This window comes from Odontesthes bonariensis, chromosome 19, assembly GCF_027942865.1.
Source record: "Odontesthes bonariensis isolate fOdoBon6 chromosome 19, fOdoBon6.hap1, whole genome shotgun sequence".
NCBI lineage: Eukaryota > Metazoa > Chordata > Actinopteri > Atheriniformes > Atherinopsidae > Odontesthes > Odontesthes bonariensis.
This window is the reverse complement of record NC_134524.1, coordinates 17,130,701-17,148,940: the sequence shown is the minus strand read 5'-3', so window position 1 is coordinate 17,148,940 and position 18,240 is coordinate 17,130,701. Positions and strand designations below refer to the sequence as shown.

General features: G+C 39.9%; 1 protein-coding gene across 2 annotated transcripts; it reads right to left on the bottom strand.

Moving 5' to 3' along the window:
- Nucleotides 1-4: 4 nt before the first annotated feature.
- LOC142369252 (interferon-induced very large GTPase 1-like) lies at nucleotides 5-17,588 on the bottom strand. 2 transcript variants are annotated; one of them, XM_075451571.1, is made up of 6 exons: nucleotides 17,444-17,588; nucleotides 17,224-17,303; nucleotides 17,025-17,103; nucleotides 16,664-16,927; nucleotides 16,260-16,520; nucleotides 5-5,815 (listed from the first exon to the last, which is right to left on the bottom strand). In XM_075451571.1, the coding sequence occupies exons 2-6, from the start codon at nucleotides 17,245-17,247 to the stop codon at nucleotides 1,134-1,136; spliced, it is 5,310 nt and encodes a 1,769-aa protein (XP_075307686.1). In that variant the 5' UTR covers nucleotides 17,248-17,303; nucleotides 17,444-17,588; the 3' UTR covers nucleotides 5-1,133. The 2 variants fall into 2 exon arrangements, with proteins under 2 accessions (XP_075307686.1, XP_075307687.1); XM_075451572.1 differs by having other exon boundaries at nucleotides 17,025-17,100.
- Between the last annotated feature and the right edge of the window lie 652 nt (nucleotides 17,589-18,240).

Sequence of the window (18,240 nt, the reverse complement as noted above, 5' to 3'; positions counted from 1 at the left end):
GATTGCAGATTTTGTCCCTTTTTATTCAATCACTCAACAGAAACATGTGATGACATTGAGTTGGATTGATTAACTACACACACATGTCAAATGACAAGATTCTGAAATACACCCTATACAGAAGCTATAACTGTATGTGTCGCCTAAAATATGCTTCTTTCCTTTTTAAAACGCTGATTTTGGTTTCAACCACTTTTTAAAAGTACAGGTTCATTTTAGCAATGCAAATACAGAGAAAACACATTCACATTGTTCCAAAAAAAAGAAAAAAAAAAGCATGACTGTATCACGCTTGCTTGAACAGGACAAGGAGAAAGACTCATGCATTGAAAAAGGAGATGGTTTAACAAAATATAATCAGAACCTTTTACTTGTTTCTCTGATATTATGTTTTCAAATGAAAATAAAACCATTTTTTCCATTTATGCTCTTTTGACCATAAAAAACCTTTGCTTGCATATTTTAACACAAAAAAAAAATCAAATAAGAACTCTTTTGTTTCTTTAATTTCCCAGCTCTGAAAAGGAAATCTGATGACTGAAACGGTTGACTGTTATGTCTGTATTTAGGTGAATATTGACCTAACATGTATGCAAATATTTGGCATCAGACACGTGAATCAAACACATTAATTATTCTAAATTCTTCACGTACTGTGATTCAGACTAACACAGTTTGATCATCGATCAGATATTTTACATTAGATATGCGAACTAAAACAAGATAAGAATAAAAAAATGTAAATGATGAAACTGTAGTTTCAAACATAATCAACATTTTTGTGTAATATGTGACTACATCAATGACAGATATTTATAAGAAAAATAAGTGTTGGATTCATCATAGAAACAAAACTGTCAATAAAACAAAAGAAACAAAAGCTCTTAAAACATAAAACTTTCTTTTATCACCTATTCTCCGTGGTATTATAATGCCAGAATAAGTAGCTCTAAAACATTTTCCCTGCTTTTCTTTAAGGAGTAGGTATTACTCCTCTGAAACACAGTGTTTATTCCTTCTGGCATTTCCTTTGATATCATGGTAAATAATATAAAATCAAAAAAAGAAGTCTAATCTTTTCCTTTTCCCGTTTAAAGTAACTTCTCCTAAAGAGGAGAATAAGCTTTATTTTGTTACTTCATGTTGAAAGACTCTTGAATGCTTGCTTTTGCCTGTTCGTTATTGATATTTTCCCATGATGAAGGAATGTCAGCCTTCTCTGCCCTGTATGCTTTGGCAAATTCAGGGTTGTATGTTGTCATCACATATTTCCAGTAGTCTGACGCATCAAGGCTCCCATCCGGAAGGATTCTCCAGTCTGGGTAAATTTCCTTGTATCGCTTGTAAGGATGCGTTTTTTTTTCTTTGACATTGCAAATAAATTCTATGTCAGAGTTCACAAGAGAGGAGCATATATCAGTGACCAGTTTTCCTGTTCTACTGTACCTCCAAGTACCAAAGCCCTGCGGTCGATGCAGTGAAGCAAAGTGCTCAGTGTGATCGTTTCCTCCTGCCTCACAGGGCACTCCACAGAATGGACACTGTTTGCCACAACCAATCACTCTGTTGAAAAGCTCGTTCTGAGGCTTCAAACGGAGACGCTTTAGTTTTGTTTCAAATGTTGATTCTTTAAACTCTTCTCTAATAGTTTCTCCCATCCTCTGCACAGAAACTGTGAGCAAGCGTGCAAACTGTTCCTGGTCGGCATTGTTCAGGACCATGAAAGCACCAAGAGCCTCCTGGGAAATGACCAGTTTATCATCGAGCTCTTTGCGGATATCTTGGATAAATGTCTTGAGGTTGCCTCTTTTTTCTGTTTTAGCCTTGTTTATAGCATCATTGATGCTGTTGATGCTTGACTGGACATGTCGATCCTCAAACTTATGTGAGGACACACATGAGAAATGCTCCTCTATTTTCTGAAGAATCCATGTTTTTACATAATCCTCATATGATTGAATGTAGTCCAGGTACTTTTTGAAGTCATCCTTTGAAAGCAAATCCAGTAGAATTGAATACTGGAATGAGATTCGTGTGCTGAACTGCTCCTTTGTCAGCATTTCACCAATGATATCAGGACCCAAAAAACGGTTGACAAATTCTTCAACAGCAGGCTTCAGACATTTGTTGGTGAATTCGTCAGCCTTCTTCTGGCACTGGTCTCGCTTATGGAACACGTCTTGGAAATCTGTGCAAAACTTTTCTTTGTTCTTAAGCAGACATCTGTAAGGATCATTTGCTTCTATGAAATCTCCCTGCATTTTCAGAAACTCTCTGGCTGCAGATCCACAGATGTGCTGTTTTAGAGAAACCTCAAACTCGATGTCTGTCTTCACATTATTGTTGTTTTGTAACTTCTTGTCAATGATATATAGGATCTCCTGGATGTAGGTATCATGGTAATTTTGTTTTCTTTCCATTTTTTCCTTTACAGACTGTGTTACAGCATCAATAATACTGTCAGCCATTTTTTGTGCAGCCATTACGTGGTCCTCATATTTTAACCACTTACACACTGTGTGCTTTGCTTTGTTGTACAATCCTTCAGCTGTGTATTTGAAAGGCTTCAACCCACACGCTTTCAGATTTGTTTTGGTCAACATTTCAGATACATGACTCCCCTTGTGTGATACATTTGCTCTCAGATAGTGGGACACTCTGGTGAAAACATCTGTGGCTTTTTGTTTAGAGAAGGACAGTTTGTTCAGTGTTTGACTCCACATCTTATCAAACTCTTTGTCCAGCTCTGTGTCTGTCATCTGGACTTTTTTCTTTCGACATTTTTCAATTAATTTAGTGACTTCGTTTTCTATTTCTTTTGTGTGGTTTTCCTTGATTTGATCAAGTTCTGTCATTCCTCGTCTGATGTCAGCTGCTGCTGTGAGCTGGTTACTTATGGAGCGCTCCATTTCTCTTCGAAGACTCTTTGCACTGTTTGAGAATTCCTCTCTGTATCCTTCAACCAGATAGACATGACCCTCTGTTTGCTTGAAGTATTCCTTCAGATTGTCGAGCATCTTTGTCTCCCCTTGGCACAGCACAGTGACAGCTTCACTTTTTAACTGAGAGAGGAATTCTGTCATGTCAGATATGTCAGGGTTTGCAGCAACTGTGCCAAAATTTTTAATTCTTGTCTCTGCATTGGTTACCCAGGTGTACATTTCTTTTTTGAACTCCCACTCCCATTTGTTGCACTCTGTGCAGAGCCTGATGTATGCATCAGCCACGAGACTGTTTCTGAAGCTGAAGATGAAGTTTTCATGCTTTACTGCGTTCCACAGGCTGGTCATCCACTCTCTGAACTCCAGGATATTGTTAGCAGATGACTGACACTTCCCCAGTTGTTGGATGATGTTTTTCTTCAGCTCGTACACAGCCTCACTGTATCCTGCATTGACTGGTGCCATTGGTGGGTTTCCATTCCAGAGTCCAGGAACGTAGCAGTTCCCAGTGTCTGCGCTGTACTCCATCACATCAGTGAAGCTCTTGTTCTCATCTTTCTTTTCCATTTTGGCTGCTGCTTGGGTCATCTCATTCAGCTGTTGTAAGAGCAGTTTCCTGTCTCGTAGGTTCTTCTCATGGGCTGAAACATCGGAAACGTTCTGGTGGACAAACTGACATTTAGGCTTTTTTCCCACCTCTTTCATCCTGAGAAAAGCGTGCACCACGATCTGCAGGATGTCTTTCATTTCTGTTGAATTCTCCATTGCAATATTGATAATAGTGATATCACTCAACCCCACAACAAGTGTTGCAAGCTCATTATCATGTTCATGGCTATTATCCAGCTGTGCGAGCTCCGGTGACTTTAAGCCCTCAGTGTCGATGATCACCATGAAGTCACAGTTGAGAATTGTTTTCATGTCTTCATTGACTTTGATGAGCAGCATGAAGGCACCTCGAGTGCATCGACCACTGCTGACTGCGAACTGCACTCCAAACATGGTGTTAAGCAGAGTGGACTTTCCTGTGCTCTGGACTCCAAGAACTGTGACTACCAGTATCTTGTTCTTTGGAGACGCCGAGTCATTGAGCTGAGAGAGAACGTCACTCACCCATCTGAGAGGTATGTTGGAAGCATCTCCATCTACAAGCTCCAGAGGAAATCCATCCAGTAACAGCTGTGCACAGAGTTTGGGCAGATGTTGCAGTTGTTGACGTGATGGATCTGTTTCTGGAAGAGAAAGTGAAGCTTCATAGATCTGACCCATTTCACGAAAGAAGTGTTCAGTCCCCAGTGAGCTGTTGGAAAGTTGTCTGTCAATTTCTTTGATCTCTTCTTTCTTCTCTGAATCTTTGCACTTTTCTTTGTACTGCTCCCTGAGTCCAGACAGTTTAATATGAGACACGTTATCCAGGTTCATTCTCATCCATTTCAGGAAATAACACCTCTCTGCTCCTGGGCTGGATATCGCATTGATGAAACAACTCATAGCTGGTGACATGTCATAAGAGTTCTGCTTTTTCCTCAGTTGTTCCCTCTGCTCCTGAAGATCACTCTTGTACTGTTCTATGTTTTCAGATCCAACTTTCCGAAGCCGAAATTCTTCCTTCTCTAAGCAAGTCAGATCCTTCCATATTTGTCCTTGCAGAGGAAGCTGATCTTCTTTGTATTTAAGCATGTCTTCAATTTCTGTAGTGATGGCATCTGCTTTTTGCTTTCCAGCCTGGCACTCAGGAGAGTCTTCATCAACCAAGATTCCCAGTTCATGGGCAATGTCGACCATCTGCTCTATTGGCATCTTCATCTTTGGGTTCTCAACAACATCACTGACAGTTTTCCTCAAACACTGGACAAAGTCTGCATCATTTGTTTGTTTCGTCTTTATAAGAATGTTGTTTTTTTTCAAACCTAACTTGGCTACTACTGTTTTTAGAGCATTTAAACTCTTATTGTTCTTGCTGTCGTTGCTGCCGACCAAGAAGATCTGTGCTTTGTGGTTTTGGTTCGTAAGGATCTCACATTCAGGGTCCAAATGGTCAAAGAACACAAAAACTGCTGCAGAGGTCTGACACAGAAAGGAGTATTGTGGTTCAAATGAAGAAATGTCACCATGAAGGTTAGCTATAGCAACTGGCTTACCAAAAATGTCCATGTTCGTGTTCCCACAAGGAAGGTACCAGGTCATTTCAGTCAGTCCATTGGATATCCTTCTTGGACTGTCTCCACACTCCATGTCGCGATGAACAAAGGTGTCATGGTACTGCTCAGAACTGCTCAGAAGCTTATTGAGGATCTGTGATTTAGACATGGAGCACTCACCCAGTCTCACAAAAGAGACCATTGGAAGTTCAGAATGAACAATTCTTTCTTCAGTGAAGCCTTTGGATTCTAAAAGATGTTCAGGTCTGTACTTCTTAACAATGTCTCTCATGGCCCACAGCATGAGTGTGCACTGTTTTGTGTCACAGTTGGGAAGCAGCAGAGGCACAGAGAACTGACACATAGACATTTTTAGGGCCATTTCTTGCTGTACAAAACCATCAGAACACAGAAAGAGAGCAGTGATAATGTCGAGAGGGTTTATCATGTCATCTGTGTTTGAACTGTTGAAAAGATCATCAAAATCTACCTCTGTTGTCTTTGATGCATCATCACAGTTTGACTCACATATTGATGAACACTTTACTTTCCTCGCTGTCACATTAACCATCATCAATTTCTTTAGAAAATACCAAGGAATGTCTGATTTACACTTGAGAGGTGAATCCGTAATGGTGTTCTTATCAATCTCAAGCAGCTTTCTGAGTGAAAGTTTCTCACTGCCATGCTGCTTCAACCCAATGTCCTCCAGAAGACTCTCCTGGTCTGTCTCTGTAGAAATAAAGACAGCCGTTAGAAAAATCACTGCAGGAGTAGACATGCATCATGGCAGCTTATAAGCTTATCCTGCTTCTGAAGAGTGCAGACGTGTCTGCTTCCTCCTGCTGCTTATCGCTTTTAAATAATTTTACTTCTTTCCACAAGTCTTGGATATAATTTTATTCTTTTTCTTTTAACCCATTTAGGCCTAAGACGCCTGGAAAAGAATGCCTGTAAAACCTATGGGCGATTTCAGAAATACCCCCTAAAACCTGAAGTTTTTCCGGAAATTCAGCAATTGTGTCAACGCCTACTAAATGATTGATTTCTCAGCCTCTGTAGCAGATAGAAACTAAATTCAAAAAGTATGTGAGAGCTTACACCTGTGGCTTTCTTTGAAAATTGAGTTTATTTACATACACCTTCACGAAAATAGAAAATGTAAAAAGTAAAGTGCAGGAACAGCACTATTTTCAATAAAAAAACAGTAATAAAATAAAATAAAAAGTCAAGTGCAGGAACAGTGCTATTTTTAATTAAAAAACAGTAATAAAATAAAATAAAATGTTATATTTAAATGATTTATTTATCTATTTATTTTATCGCCAGTAATCTCTTCGTACTGGCAGCACAAGGAGTCCATACACATTCCAATAAACGTTTTCATCTCCGGCACAGTTACGTGTGACCACCTTGCCATCTTTGCTGGAGCTGAAGTCTAAGGTACCTGGTCACTGTATCTATTCGTCTCAGAAACGAGATGCGCCCAAAGCTCCTCAGTAAAAATATGATTAGCCTAAATGCCATCAACGGTGTGGCATCTGCAGGTAAATCGAATTTCACCCCTGGTGTGCGGTTGAAATCTCTCCGTCGATTTCGGTGGTAATTGTCTTCCACTCACATTCAAACCCTTCAAAATCATCCTCAAACATATGTGCCAGCCATAAATCTCCATCAATTGGGTCAGCACGTTCTTCAGCATCATCAAAGCCAAGAAACTCCTCACATTCGCTACCGTCTGAAATGTCTTCCCACTGAAAGTCCTCCATGCTTGGTTTCGATGAAACTTAACTTTTTTTTTTTTTTTCAATGTAACTTAACTTCAAAACAATGACACGAGGAACATGACGACAATCTCACGTGTCTATTATAATGCATTTAATTGGCGCAGAGGTCAATAATTGGTGCAAAACAACCTTATAGATGAAAAAAGACGTGTATGCTTTCCCGGCCTTAAAGGTAGAATAACGCAACAGCGCCCCCGGCTTTAAAGGTAGAAATGCGGCAATGCTTTACCGGCCTCAATGGGTTAATTGAACCAAGACTTATTTTTTAAATCATTTTTATTCTTTTTACAACTTATCTGACGAGCCAGCGACTACAATCCTTTCAACATGCCCTGTGAAAGCTGTCGGATATATCAACAAGAAATTTGTGCACTACAAGAAAGGATGTTTGCCTTAGAAACTGAAATGGGACTTCATGAAACGCTCCCAATGGAATCCAGTGGTAAGAAGTCCACATTTACTTCCAAAGGAAAGGGTGAAAAAACTGCTATTTCCAACTTAAAGCTAAATGATACTGTGTCTTTTCCAAGACTCTGTAAAGACACTTATAATGGACTTGGTGCTAAGCCTAAGAAACGTCAAACTGTTGGTATCAACAGAGGATATGTAACATCACCTGGAATAAAATTAACAAACAAATTTTTACCACTGTCAGAGCCCAATGTGACTGAGTGTAACAGACAGAGAGATGGTACAAAGCAGCAGATGGACAGAGAAACTGTGCCGAGTGTCAAGGTCAAAGATACTCTTGTGCTTGGAGACGGAGCCATATCTAATATAAACATAAGCAGAATAGTTACATGCAGCTATCCAAGTGCCACTGTCTCTGACATCACAAATTTCTACCTGAGGTACTGGCAAAACATCAAGGGGTGAAAGAGATGATTGTGCACGTGGGTGCAGTGGACATTAGAGAGAATCAGTCTGAAATCTTAAAAAAAGAGAAACTATTTGAAAGTCTTGATAAAGTGGCGATACCAACGTTAATAAGTGAACCTCTCCCAAACATCGACAGGAGGATTAACAAATTCAGCCGGCTGCTTCAGTTGAACACATGGCTGTCCAAAGTCTGTGAGTCCAGAGGACTGCATTTCATTGAGAACTTTAATCTTTTCTGGCAAAGAGATGATCTGTTTCAAAGAAACACCTGAACAGAGGTGGAGTGAGACGACTGACGGATAATCTCCTCCACGCTCAGAGGCATCAGAAGGGGCCAGGGCCAGGACCGAGAGAAGAGGAGCAAGAGAAGAGCTCCTGCCTCGCCACCCAAGGACTCAGCAAAGGATTCAGCCACAGCAGCCACAGAAGCACCTCCAGCATCCCGAACACAGGATTCAGCAACTCCTCCAACGCCTTCACCATTACCCTCACCACAGGCCTGGGACCCACCTGATGCATCTACACCCTCCAGAGAGGTGTCACTATCGTTCTCTTCTCCACCGTCACCCATGAGATTTCCTGATCACCTTGAAAGCTATGTGAAATCAGGGATTAAAATGGTTCCTCTCACGCCAAACATGGCAAGATCAAGAATTCTATCCTCAAAGAAGCATCGAGCCCCTCTCCCTCCTCAGCCTACTCCACCCACCAAAGCCCCTCCAGCTCGGCCCCCACCACCGGTGCCCACAGCTGTCATTTCCAATAGCGTCAATGCTGTTGTCTAGGACGCTTAAGGGCCTCTGTGTCCAAGGATGGAGTGAAGAGAGGGACAATTAGACTATCCAATCAGAGAAATCTTATCCATATCCCTTGCAAGAACACAGCGTCCAGTTAAACTATAACTAATCTCAAACATGCAGTACTCAATGTCGGATCTTTTTTTTTTTTTGTGGCTTTTTATGCCTTTAATGGATAGACAGTTGGAGAGAGAGACAGGAAGCAGGGGGCAGAGAGATGGGGAAGACATGCAGCAAAGGGCCGTCCGGTGCGGGACTCGAACCGGGGCCAGCTGCAGCGAGGACTGTAGCCTCTATACATGGGGCGGCTGCTCAACCCACTACGCCACCAACTGCCCCGATGTCAGATCTTTAAGAAACAAATCATTCCTGATATATAGTTTTATTTCCTCTCGCAATCTTGATTTTATGTTTTTAACTGAGACATGGCTCAACAAAAACACAGCAAATGCAGTCCTGATTGAGTCTAGTCCACCTCACTTCAATTTTGTGTCTGAAACACGAGAAAACCAGAGGGGTGGGGGTGTTTGTGCCATGTTCAGGGACAATATACCCACCCACAAGTTGTCATTTGGGGTTTTTCATCATTTGAGTATGTGTCATTCAAAATGGAGAAAAAACAATCTTCCATACTTTATATCACCATTTACAAACCACCACAGAATTGTTTTATTGATGATTTTACTTAACTACTTTCAATTGTGTGCACTGCTTTTGACTGTTTAGTCATAACAGGGGACTTGAATGTGCTTGTGAATGTAGCCCATCCAGTCAGAGCCCACCCACAGCCGAGGGCACACTCTAGATGTGCTCATTTCAAAGGGTGTTGTTATTTCAAATTTGGATGTCGTCGATGTTGCTTTATGTGATAATTTTTGTGTTTTCTTCGACCTGTCTGTTACACCCAAACCAGCAACTGGGTCTGCAGTTGTTCGGGGAAGACTCATGAAGGACGGAACAGGGACACAGTTTATGGAAATGATTAGGTTTGAGAACACCCCGTGTTCTAATGTTGATGATCTGTTGAACTCTTACACATCAAGTCTCTTAAATGTTTTGGATACCATTGCTCCTGTCAAGGTTAGAATGGTTAAAAGTAGGCAAAGGGCACCATGGAGGAAAGAAGAGTCGGTCAGGGCACAGAAAAGGGAGTGCCGGAGAGCCTAACGGAAATGGCGCAAGTCAAAGCTCCAGGTTCATTATGAGACTTACAAAGAAAAGCTATGTGTGTTCAACCAGACTTTGCGTAGAACAAGGGAGAGTTATTTTTCTGAAATCATCAAAAACTGCAGTAACAACTCTCGTGTCCTGTTTGCTACAGTAAATAGATTAACAAACCCTCCAGTTTCACTGCCTTTAGAACTTATTTCTACATCTCAGTGTAATGAGTTTGCAATATTCTTTAATGACAAAGTTCAGGGCATTAAAAATGCAATAATTTCCACAACACAAATAACTACTCTGCAGCCAACTAGACACCTAGAGCTGACACATTTCAAACCTGTTACTGGCAAAACAGTCGAAGAGATCATCTGCAGTCTGAGTTCATCTTGATGAGTTGCCCACTAGATTTCTAAAGTCTGTGCTGAGCAGTTTGTTACCACAACTCGCTCATCTAGTCAACATCTCACTCCAGACTGGAACATTTCCAAAGGCCTTTAAAACCGCTGTCATTAAGCCTTTTCTAAAGAAGAGCAGTCTTGATGCCACAGTACTGAACAACTACCGGCCCATATCAAACCTGCCATTCTTAGGCAAAGTCCTAGAAAAAGTTGTATACCAACAGCTTACTGACTTTCTCCTGTCTAACAATGCTTTTGATACTTTCCAATCAGGCCTTAGGCCCCACCACAGCATTGAGACAGCTTTGATCAAGGTGACAAACGACATCTGCCTGAACACAGATGCTAGTAAAGTCTCGGTCTTAGTTCTGCTGGACCTGAGTGCTGCCTTTGACACAGTTGACCATGCGATCTTATTACAGAGGTTAGAAGACTGGGTGGGAATTTCTGTTTGTGCTTTAAACTGGTTCAAGTCCTATCTTGAGGACAGGAAATATTTTGTTGAAATCTGTAACTGTGTCTCAGACCAAATGGCTATGACCTGTGGGGTTCCACAGGGGTCAATCCTGGGACCCCTATTGTTCAATCTGTACATGCATGTACATGCATCCATTAGGCCAGCTAATACGCAGCTATAATGTGTCCTACCACAACTATGCAGATGACACTCAGATCTACGTGTCACTGACGGCAGGAGAACACTGGCCTGTAGATACATTGTGTCACTGCATCGAACAGATCAGTGTGTGGATGCAAAACAATTTTCTCCAGCTAAACTCAGACAAAACTGAAATCATTGTCATTGTGGCCCACAGAAACAAAGAGAAAGTGTTATCAGTCACCTTGAGACTCTCTCTCTAAAACCTAATTATCAAGTTAGAAATCTCGGGGTAATATTGGACTCAGACCTGAACTTTAACAGCCACATCATATCAGTAGCATCAGCAGCTTTTTACCATCTAAAAAACATTGCCAGAATCAAAGGAATAGTGTCTAAACCAGACTTAGAAAGACTAATCCATGCATCTGTCTCCAGTAGGTTTGACTACTGTAACGGCCTGCTCACTGGGCTCTCTAAACGGGCTATAAGACAGCTGCAGTACATCCAGAATGCTGCTGCTCGAGTCCTGACTAGAACCAGGAAATACGACCATATTAGTCCAGTGCTCAGGTCTCTGCACTGGCTTCCTGTCGCTCAGAGAATAGACTTTAAAACAGCTCTGCTCGTGTACAAGTCTCTTCATGGTCAAGCGCCAAAGTACATCTCTGACATGTTAGAGCCATATGAACCAACTCAGGTCTGGGTCCCCTGCTGGTGCCCAGAGTCAGGACTAAACAAGCTGAGGCTGTGTTTCAGTTTTATGCTCCTAAAATCTGGAACAGTCTTCCAGAAGATGTGAGACAGGCCTCAACTCTGACAATGTTTAAATCCAGGCTGAAAACAGTTCTATTTAGCTGTGCTTATGACACCTGAAAGTATTTCATCTGCACTCTTCACTTTTAAATTAATTAATTAATGATTATTTTTTAATGTTTTTTTGGGATGATTTTATTGCCTTCTTGTGATTTTATGTAGCTGTAAAGCACTTTGAATTGCCTTGTGTACGAATTGGGCTCTACAAATAAAATTGCCTTGCCTTGCCTATAATGATTGTTGAGGGGAAAAAAACTCCAACATTAGATTTTCTCTTTTTCCCAACAAACAGATTGTTTATGTTTATGTCAGAAAACAATCATACGAATCAACTTTACAAACCACAAAACTTACAAACATAACATGAATCGAATATGGGATAAAAGGTACACTATACATTCCACCATTTATAGTGTAGTAACCTGTCACTTATCGTGTAATTCATTTACGTTTACATTTGTATCAGTAATTTAAAGAAATATTTCCCAGTTATTTTTAGCAATTGATTAATAAGGTTGAAGAAAATGACAAAGTAAGTGTTGGTATACGTGTCTTCTTTTCTCCTGAAAGTTGTGACACATTCTACAGATGTTGATTTAACTGAAGTTTTCATTTTAGAGGGTTTGTTTGTCTCAGTGTCATGGAAGTACAAAAATGTTTTACCCATCACCGTAGAGGCATTAGTCATCAATAGCAAACATATCATCAGAAAAATGCTGAGTATGCTGATGGATAGAACAATTAAAAGTTGAATTTGATTAAAAAAGAAAAAGAACTTCTTTCTTTAGAGCTGATGCAGCTGCATTTGAATGGACTTTTCAGAGCTCCTTTTAGTTGTTTGTTACCAAACAAGAATTTCTATGTTGTAGTGGTGGACTGAGTCATAGAGACGGTTCACATTTAGTGCTAACATATGTCCTGGGTGATTTGATCGCAGCACTAAATGGATGTATTCACACTTGGTGTGTCATTACAGTGTGTCTTCACATGCGTCCTGAGAGGCCACCTGTGATCAGATCAAATAAACATGAAGCCTGTGTCACATAGTCAGCTGAGCAGCAAACATCTGCAGAACAAGTAGAAATAAGCTGAAGGCCGGGGCTGCTCGGACTAAGATCCACATGATCATCTGCATACCTGATATGGTTCGCTAGTAAATTACCAACCATGCACCCAGTTTGGCAATCTTTCAGGTGTCTGGACAGATCATCTCTGTACTGAATAAAAAGAACTGGGGATAAAATCGCCTCTTGTCTGGCACCATTGCTAACCTCAAATGAAGCTGAGATCTATCCAGAAGAATTATTTCAAGAACTTTTGACAGGATTTTGGCCCAAGCAAAGGGCCTGTAATTATCTGAACTACCCACTCTACTGGCTTTGTCTTTGATAAGTGACACTAACAAAGCAGACAGCATTGAATGTGGACAGAAGCCATGAAAAATAAAGCCAGAGAAAGAAATGGCCAGCAGAAGGGCTATCGTACCGATGGCATATTTAAAGTGATCAGCAGGCATATGACCTAAACCATTTGCTTTGTTATCAGCCAGCTTAGTTACTGCCTAAAACACTTAATTTAACATAAACACCATTTTATCATCAACCTCAATATTGCCTTCCTTATAAAAGTCACTTTTAACACAAATGAATTTCGAGCTATAATGCTGACAACATAATTCAACAACATTGTCTGATCCAGAGCTCCCACCTATCATGCACGGTGGAGACATTTGTTAAGAACTCTCACCACTTTCCAAAAATCAGAATAACGTAGTTATTACTCAGTTTACCTGCCATTGCCCATGACTTAGAACCAGTGGCGGCAGCTGACTTTTAAAACAGGGGAAGCCCATATTACGCGTTCAGGGTTGTAGTGGCTCGTGCCATCCCAAAGCATAAGATAGCAAAGTTAAAAATAATTATTTATAACATAGCTGTGTCATGTATGACAAGTATGCCCAGCAAATACACAGAAAGAAGGTATAGACTTTGAAAATTCACACAGCAAGGCCAAAATCAAGTATGATCGAATCTAAAGCCTGTAAATGGCTGGATCTGTGGCTGGATCAGAATCTGTGGAGCATTTTTTCTCTCTCATGATGGACAAACACTAACTCCAATCATCACGACACAGCCCCTCATATTGACACGCCCACGTCTAATCTACCCCCAGAGACGCCGAGCAGCCTCGGAAGTGATGAGTTTTTGTTGATTTAGCCAATGATGACCTAGAATTGTAGAAAAAAAACTTGACTCTCCCGCCCCCTCCTCGAAGCTGGGCAGCCCTCGGCTCGGAAGCCTGGCTGTTAGTGGCGGCTTCATAACATGATTTCCTCAGTGAACGGCGGCGATTTCAGAACAAATCACTTCATTAAGCTACAGGACAACATGTTGTAGTTATGAAAGTAAATGCAGTATTGGGCATATCTTGTGTTTTGTGAATAACTGTTTTATCGTCAATTTAACATTGAAGATGTAGCAATTTCGCCAGAGAATGGGAGAGGCTGTCCGGCTTCCCGTGTTGTCTCTGAATAGCCGCAGCTGCTTAGAACGGGCAATGACACGAAACTGCACAAGCTGCAATGTAATGCTTGGCTACAAACTTTGTTCCCAAATGAACTGCTGTTTTGCGCTGTATGTAGATACTTAAAGAAGAGTTTACTGCTTTCTTATAGAACAGACACAATATACTCATACATTGCACAGATCTCCTGCCTTTGCTTTTCATCTTTACAGTTAGCATCATTACACATAATATCATCTATGGGCAAATATGTATTACCTAAGTTGGAATGTCTTTCACTGTAAGAGATGACCATTCCACTTTTTTTTGTATAACACCAGTTTTACCTCGAAGTAGCACGTCTGTTCGATCATCATTTATCGGCAGTGCAGCTGGTATATGATCAGTTGTTGCCACCCCATGCAAGATGCTCATACACTATATTGTAGCTGTAGCTTGTAGTCAGAGGCCGGTAGTAAAGAGTTACATTTACTCCGTTACATTTACTTGAGTATGTTTTTGAAAAAATTATACTTCTAGGAGTAGTTTTAAATCACTATACTTTTTACTTTTACTTGAGTAGATTTGTGAAGAAGAAACTGTACTCTTACTCCGCTACATTAGGCTACAATGAGATCGTTACTTTTCTTCTTACCTCTTTGGTATTCTACGCATTATATTTTTATTTTTCCCAGACATAGGTGAATGTTTGTTTTATAGGTTACATATGTTTTAATCATTTCCTAAGTCTCTTTCATTTTTTGTGCTTGAATTTACCTGGATTATTTTTATTTAAGCTATTTTGTAATTAATTAATAAATTCATTTTAATTTATTTTATTAATTGGATGAACTCTAATTTGCATTTTTGTCTGTCTGATTGAATGGTTGTGTTAACAAATAAATCAGACGTTACTCAACATTTACTCAGTAGTTGAGTAGTTTTTTCACCAAGCACTTTTATACTCTTACTCAAGTAATTATTTGGGTGACTACTTTTTACTTTTACTTGAGTCATATTATTCTGAAGTAACAGTACTTTTACTTGAGTAAAATTTTTGGCTACTCTACCCACCTCTGTTTGTAGTTGTATTCAGAAGTTTTACAGATATTTTGGTCCTGTCTCCACTAACTCAATGTCTATATGTTCATTCTGTTTGAGAAATCGGAAAACAAAATACTCAACTTTACAGATCATACAATGAAGGAGAAGAGATATCCATCATAAATTCCCAGAGTGGATATAGCTAAGTTCTTATAACAGAAACTGGTCTAAGAATAAAAAAAAAATTATGAACATGCTCATTGGAATTGGATTCCACAATAATAAATTCGAATGGTCCCCTTTTTATCTTGAAAATAACGCTTGTGAATGTATAAACAATACATGACATGTGCTCTGAATTTCTTCAGATGACTTATCAAATTAAACCTGGACTGCTTTGTTTGATTATCTATCATTCCCAACACTTGTGTCCAACCCTCAAAATGTGTTTCTTTAAACAACAGTTGGAGTAGATGAATGAGATATTTCACTCTGGAGCAAAGAGATGTCCAGATAGACTTAGACTAAGACTCAACTTTATTGATCCCTTTGGGATGACTCCCTCCGGGAAATTCAGTCTCCAGCAGCTTATACAATACGATAGGAGAGAGTCAGCACAAAGAGGATAAAAAGAAAATAAACAATATATATAAAGATACAAAAAATAGATTACAAAATATACACTTAAAAAATTAGAAGGAAACGGTGGATAATTGACGAGGAATTTAGTTCAATTAAATTCAATTAACTTATTGCACTGTGGTTGACAGATTATTGCACATGAGATGAGCATTTTGTTCATAAATAAGTATTGCTGTAGACAGGGTGACATGTTATTGTTCATGCCACTAGCAAGGCTGACTATAAGATGCAACACAAAAGGTGAAGCTGTTCTCTGGTGTCTCGGTTCTTGCTGTTGTAAAATGCAATAACCACCAGGGGGCGACATTTACCCATCTTTGAATTGTGTTGACTCAAGAGAGGACAGGCAACAGCAAATCATAAAAACGTTTTGCTTTGATTAATTTATTCTTTAATCCACACGAGAGTCAGATTAGAACATTTAACAAAGATTATATCCATAAACTGACAATCGTGGTCAATATATCCTTTCCCCCCTTCTTCTTTACATCTGGGTTTGTTTTGATTATTTTTCTGTTATCAATTTATCTTTTTTTTTTTTTTACTTACTTGTCTTGACAGAAGTAACAGCTGGCTTGCTTGTTGTCCCAGTTTTCAGTTGTGCAGAAACGCTGACGGAGTAACACACCCCTGGCCTCAGGCTGGTGAACGTTACACTGTGTGTGTCTGTTGTTAACTCTTGCACAGTTTCTCCTTCACTGCTGCATGACACAATGAAGCTCTCCACCTCACCAGCAGGGGGCTCCCACTGGAGAGACAGTGAGTCACTGCTGATATCAGAGACTGTTACCAGCACGGGAGGGGCGGGCTCTGTGAAAGAAACGAAAATTAAAGTTTAATTCTGAGAAAATTTAGAAAGACCCTCTCACTCTATTTATTAACATGTAAAAGGTGTTCAACAGTCAAACATTCGAAATGTGTTTAGCTGTAAAACCACCAGAGATCAGGTTTACCTGTAAATACAGAAACAGAGGTGGCTTCGCTCTGATTGCCACTCTCTGTGATCCTTTTGATGCTGAACTTATACTCCGTCCCAGGACTGAGTCCCTCAACATCTACAGGGTCGTCATCTGCGGTGATGACGTTGCCTCTGTGCGTCTCACAGGTGTAATCGATATGGAGTTTACATCTAACAGAGGAGCCGCTGGGTGCAAAACTAAGAGAAACAGTCTGATCGCCAACATGGAGAACTGTCACTTCTGCTGGCGGAGGGATATCTGAAGAAAAATCAGAAGAGAAATACTCTCCGTGTCTTCACATTATAGCATGTTTTATTTGTAAAAATATCTTGTGGCTGCACTCATTCATACTTACAGTCGGGCTGCTGTGAGACAGAAGTGTTTCCTTCCTCACAGGGAGGCTCAGCTAAGATATCCGGTGCATCAAAGAACTCCTTAATAAGTGAGAAAAGTATTCATCTCCAGTCAAACCAGTCAATTTGCAAGATATTCTGTTCTTGTGGCATGTTCTATTGTTTTACTCCTAAATTTTCATGACATAATTCTTCTCTTACATCTTCTTCCTCGGAGCTATCCATTGTTGTAGATCAACTCTCAGTCACCTCGTCACTCTTGGTCCAGATTATTCAAACTTCTTCCGAGTAAAGGTAACAGAAAACAAGAATGACGACAAACAAAGTTAATTGTACTCAATGATTACTATTGTAATCAGCCTGGAATAAACAAAGGACTAAATGTACAAGATGTGCGCAAATGATCAAAGGAGTGACTTACCTTCATAAGAAATATCTTTCAACAGCAAAAAATACGTCATTGTTTGTCCAAGTTTGTATAAACTAAACGTTAAACTGACTCAACTTTATCGATTATAAAGTACCACACTTCCTTGCAACTGCCAGTAAAATGCTTCGGCCGCTCCTTTTATCCTGATGGGAGCAACACTTTAACTTCCATTTCCCAGAAACAGCATGTTTAATAGGCTGCGAGAAAAATGAAACATAACTACACATCGATAGGTCCAAAGAACTTTCAAATGTGCAACTAGGTCTCAGACTGAAAACTGCGTGGTCTGTGAGCAAATATCTTTTTGACAGCTAAAATATTAAATTAACAACTCTTTGCAGCTTTTTAGATTTATGTTTTTTTTTTCTGGTTTAACCCGCATTGTCAGATACATTTTCATATGAAAACAGCACTCGTGGTTTTTGGAGGGAACACTTACATGTTTGATATTCACCTTTTCTCTTTTAAACAAAAGTTCAGTATCACTGTGTCGGAGCTATTTGTTTTTGTTTTTTTGTAATATTTGGCTCACTTATTATTTAGTTATCTTTTGGGGGTTTAGTTTGCGGAATACACCTTTTTAGTTGTTTCTGATATTTAGTATTGTTTGAGTTAATTTGGGTATTTAACTATGCTTTTATTTTGAAGGCACGGGGTAGCTGGGGCACACTGGGGGAGTTTACTTATATGGGCAGGCAGTCACAGGTGAGCAGGCACCTGGGAGGGCTAATGTTTTTTTTTACCAGGGCAAGAGAGGCGACAGAGGCCCATTGTTCTTTGTTCATTTG

Bases quoted from the DNA above. Each gene is read 5' to 3' on its own strand.
- LOC142369252 (XM_075451571.1), bottom strand. From the start codon at position 17,247: ATGGATAGCTCCGAGGAAGAAGAT. The intron at 16,521-16,663 runs GTAAACCTGATC...TTTCTTTCACAG, and splicing joins CTCTGTTTCTGTATTTACAG to AGCCCGCCCCTCCCGTGCTG. The intron at 5,816-16,259 runs GTAAGTAAAAAA...TTATTTCTACAG, and splicing joins TGTTACTTCTGTCAAGACAA to AGACAGACCAGGAGAGTCTT.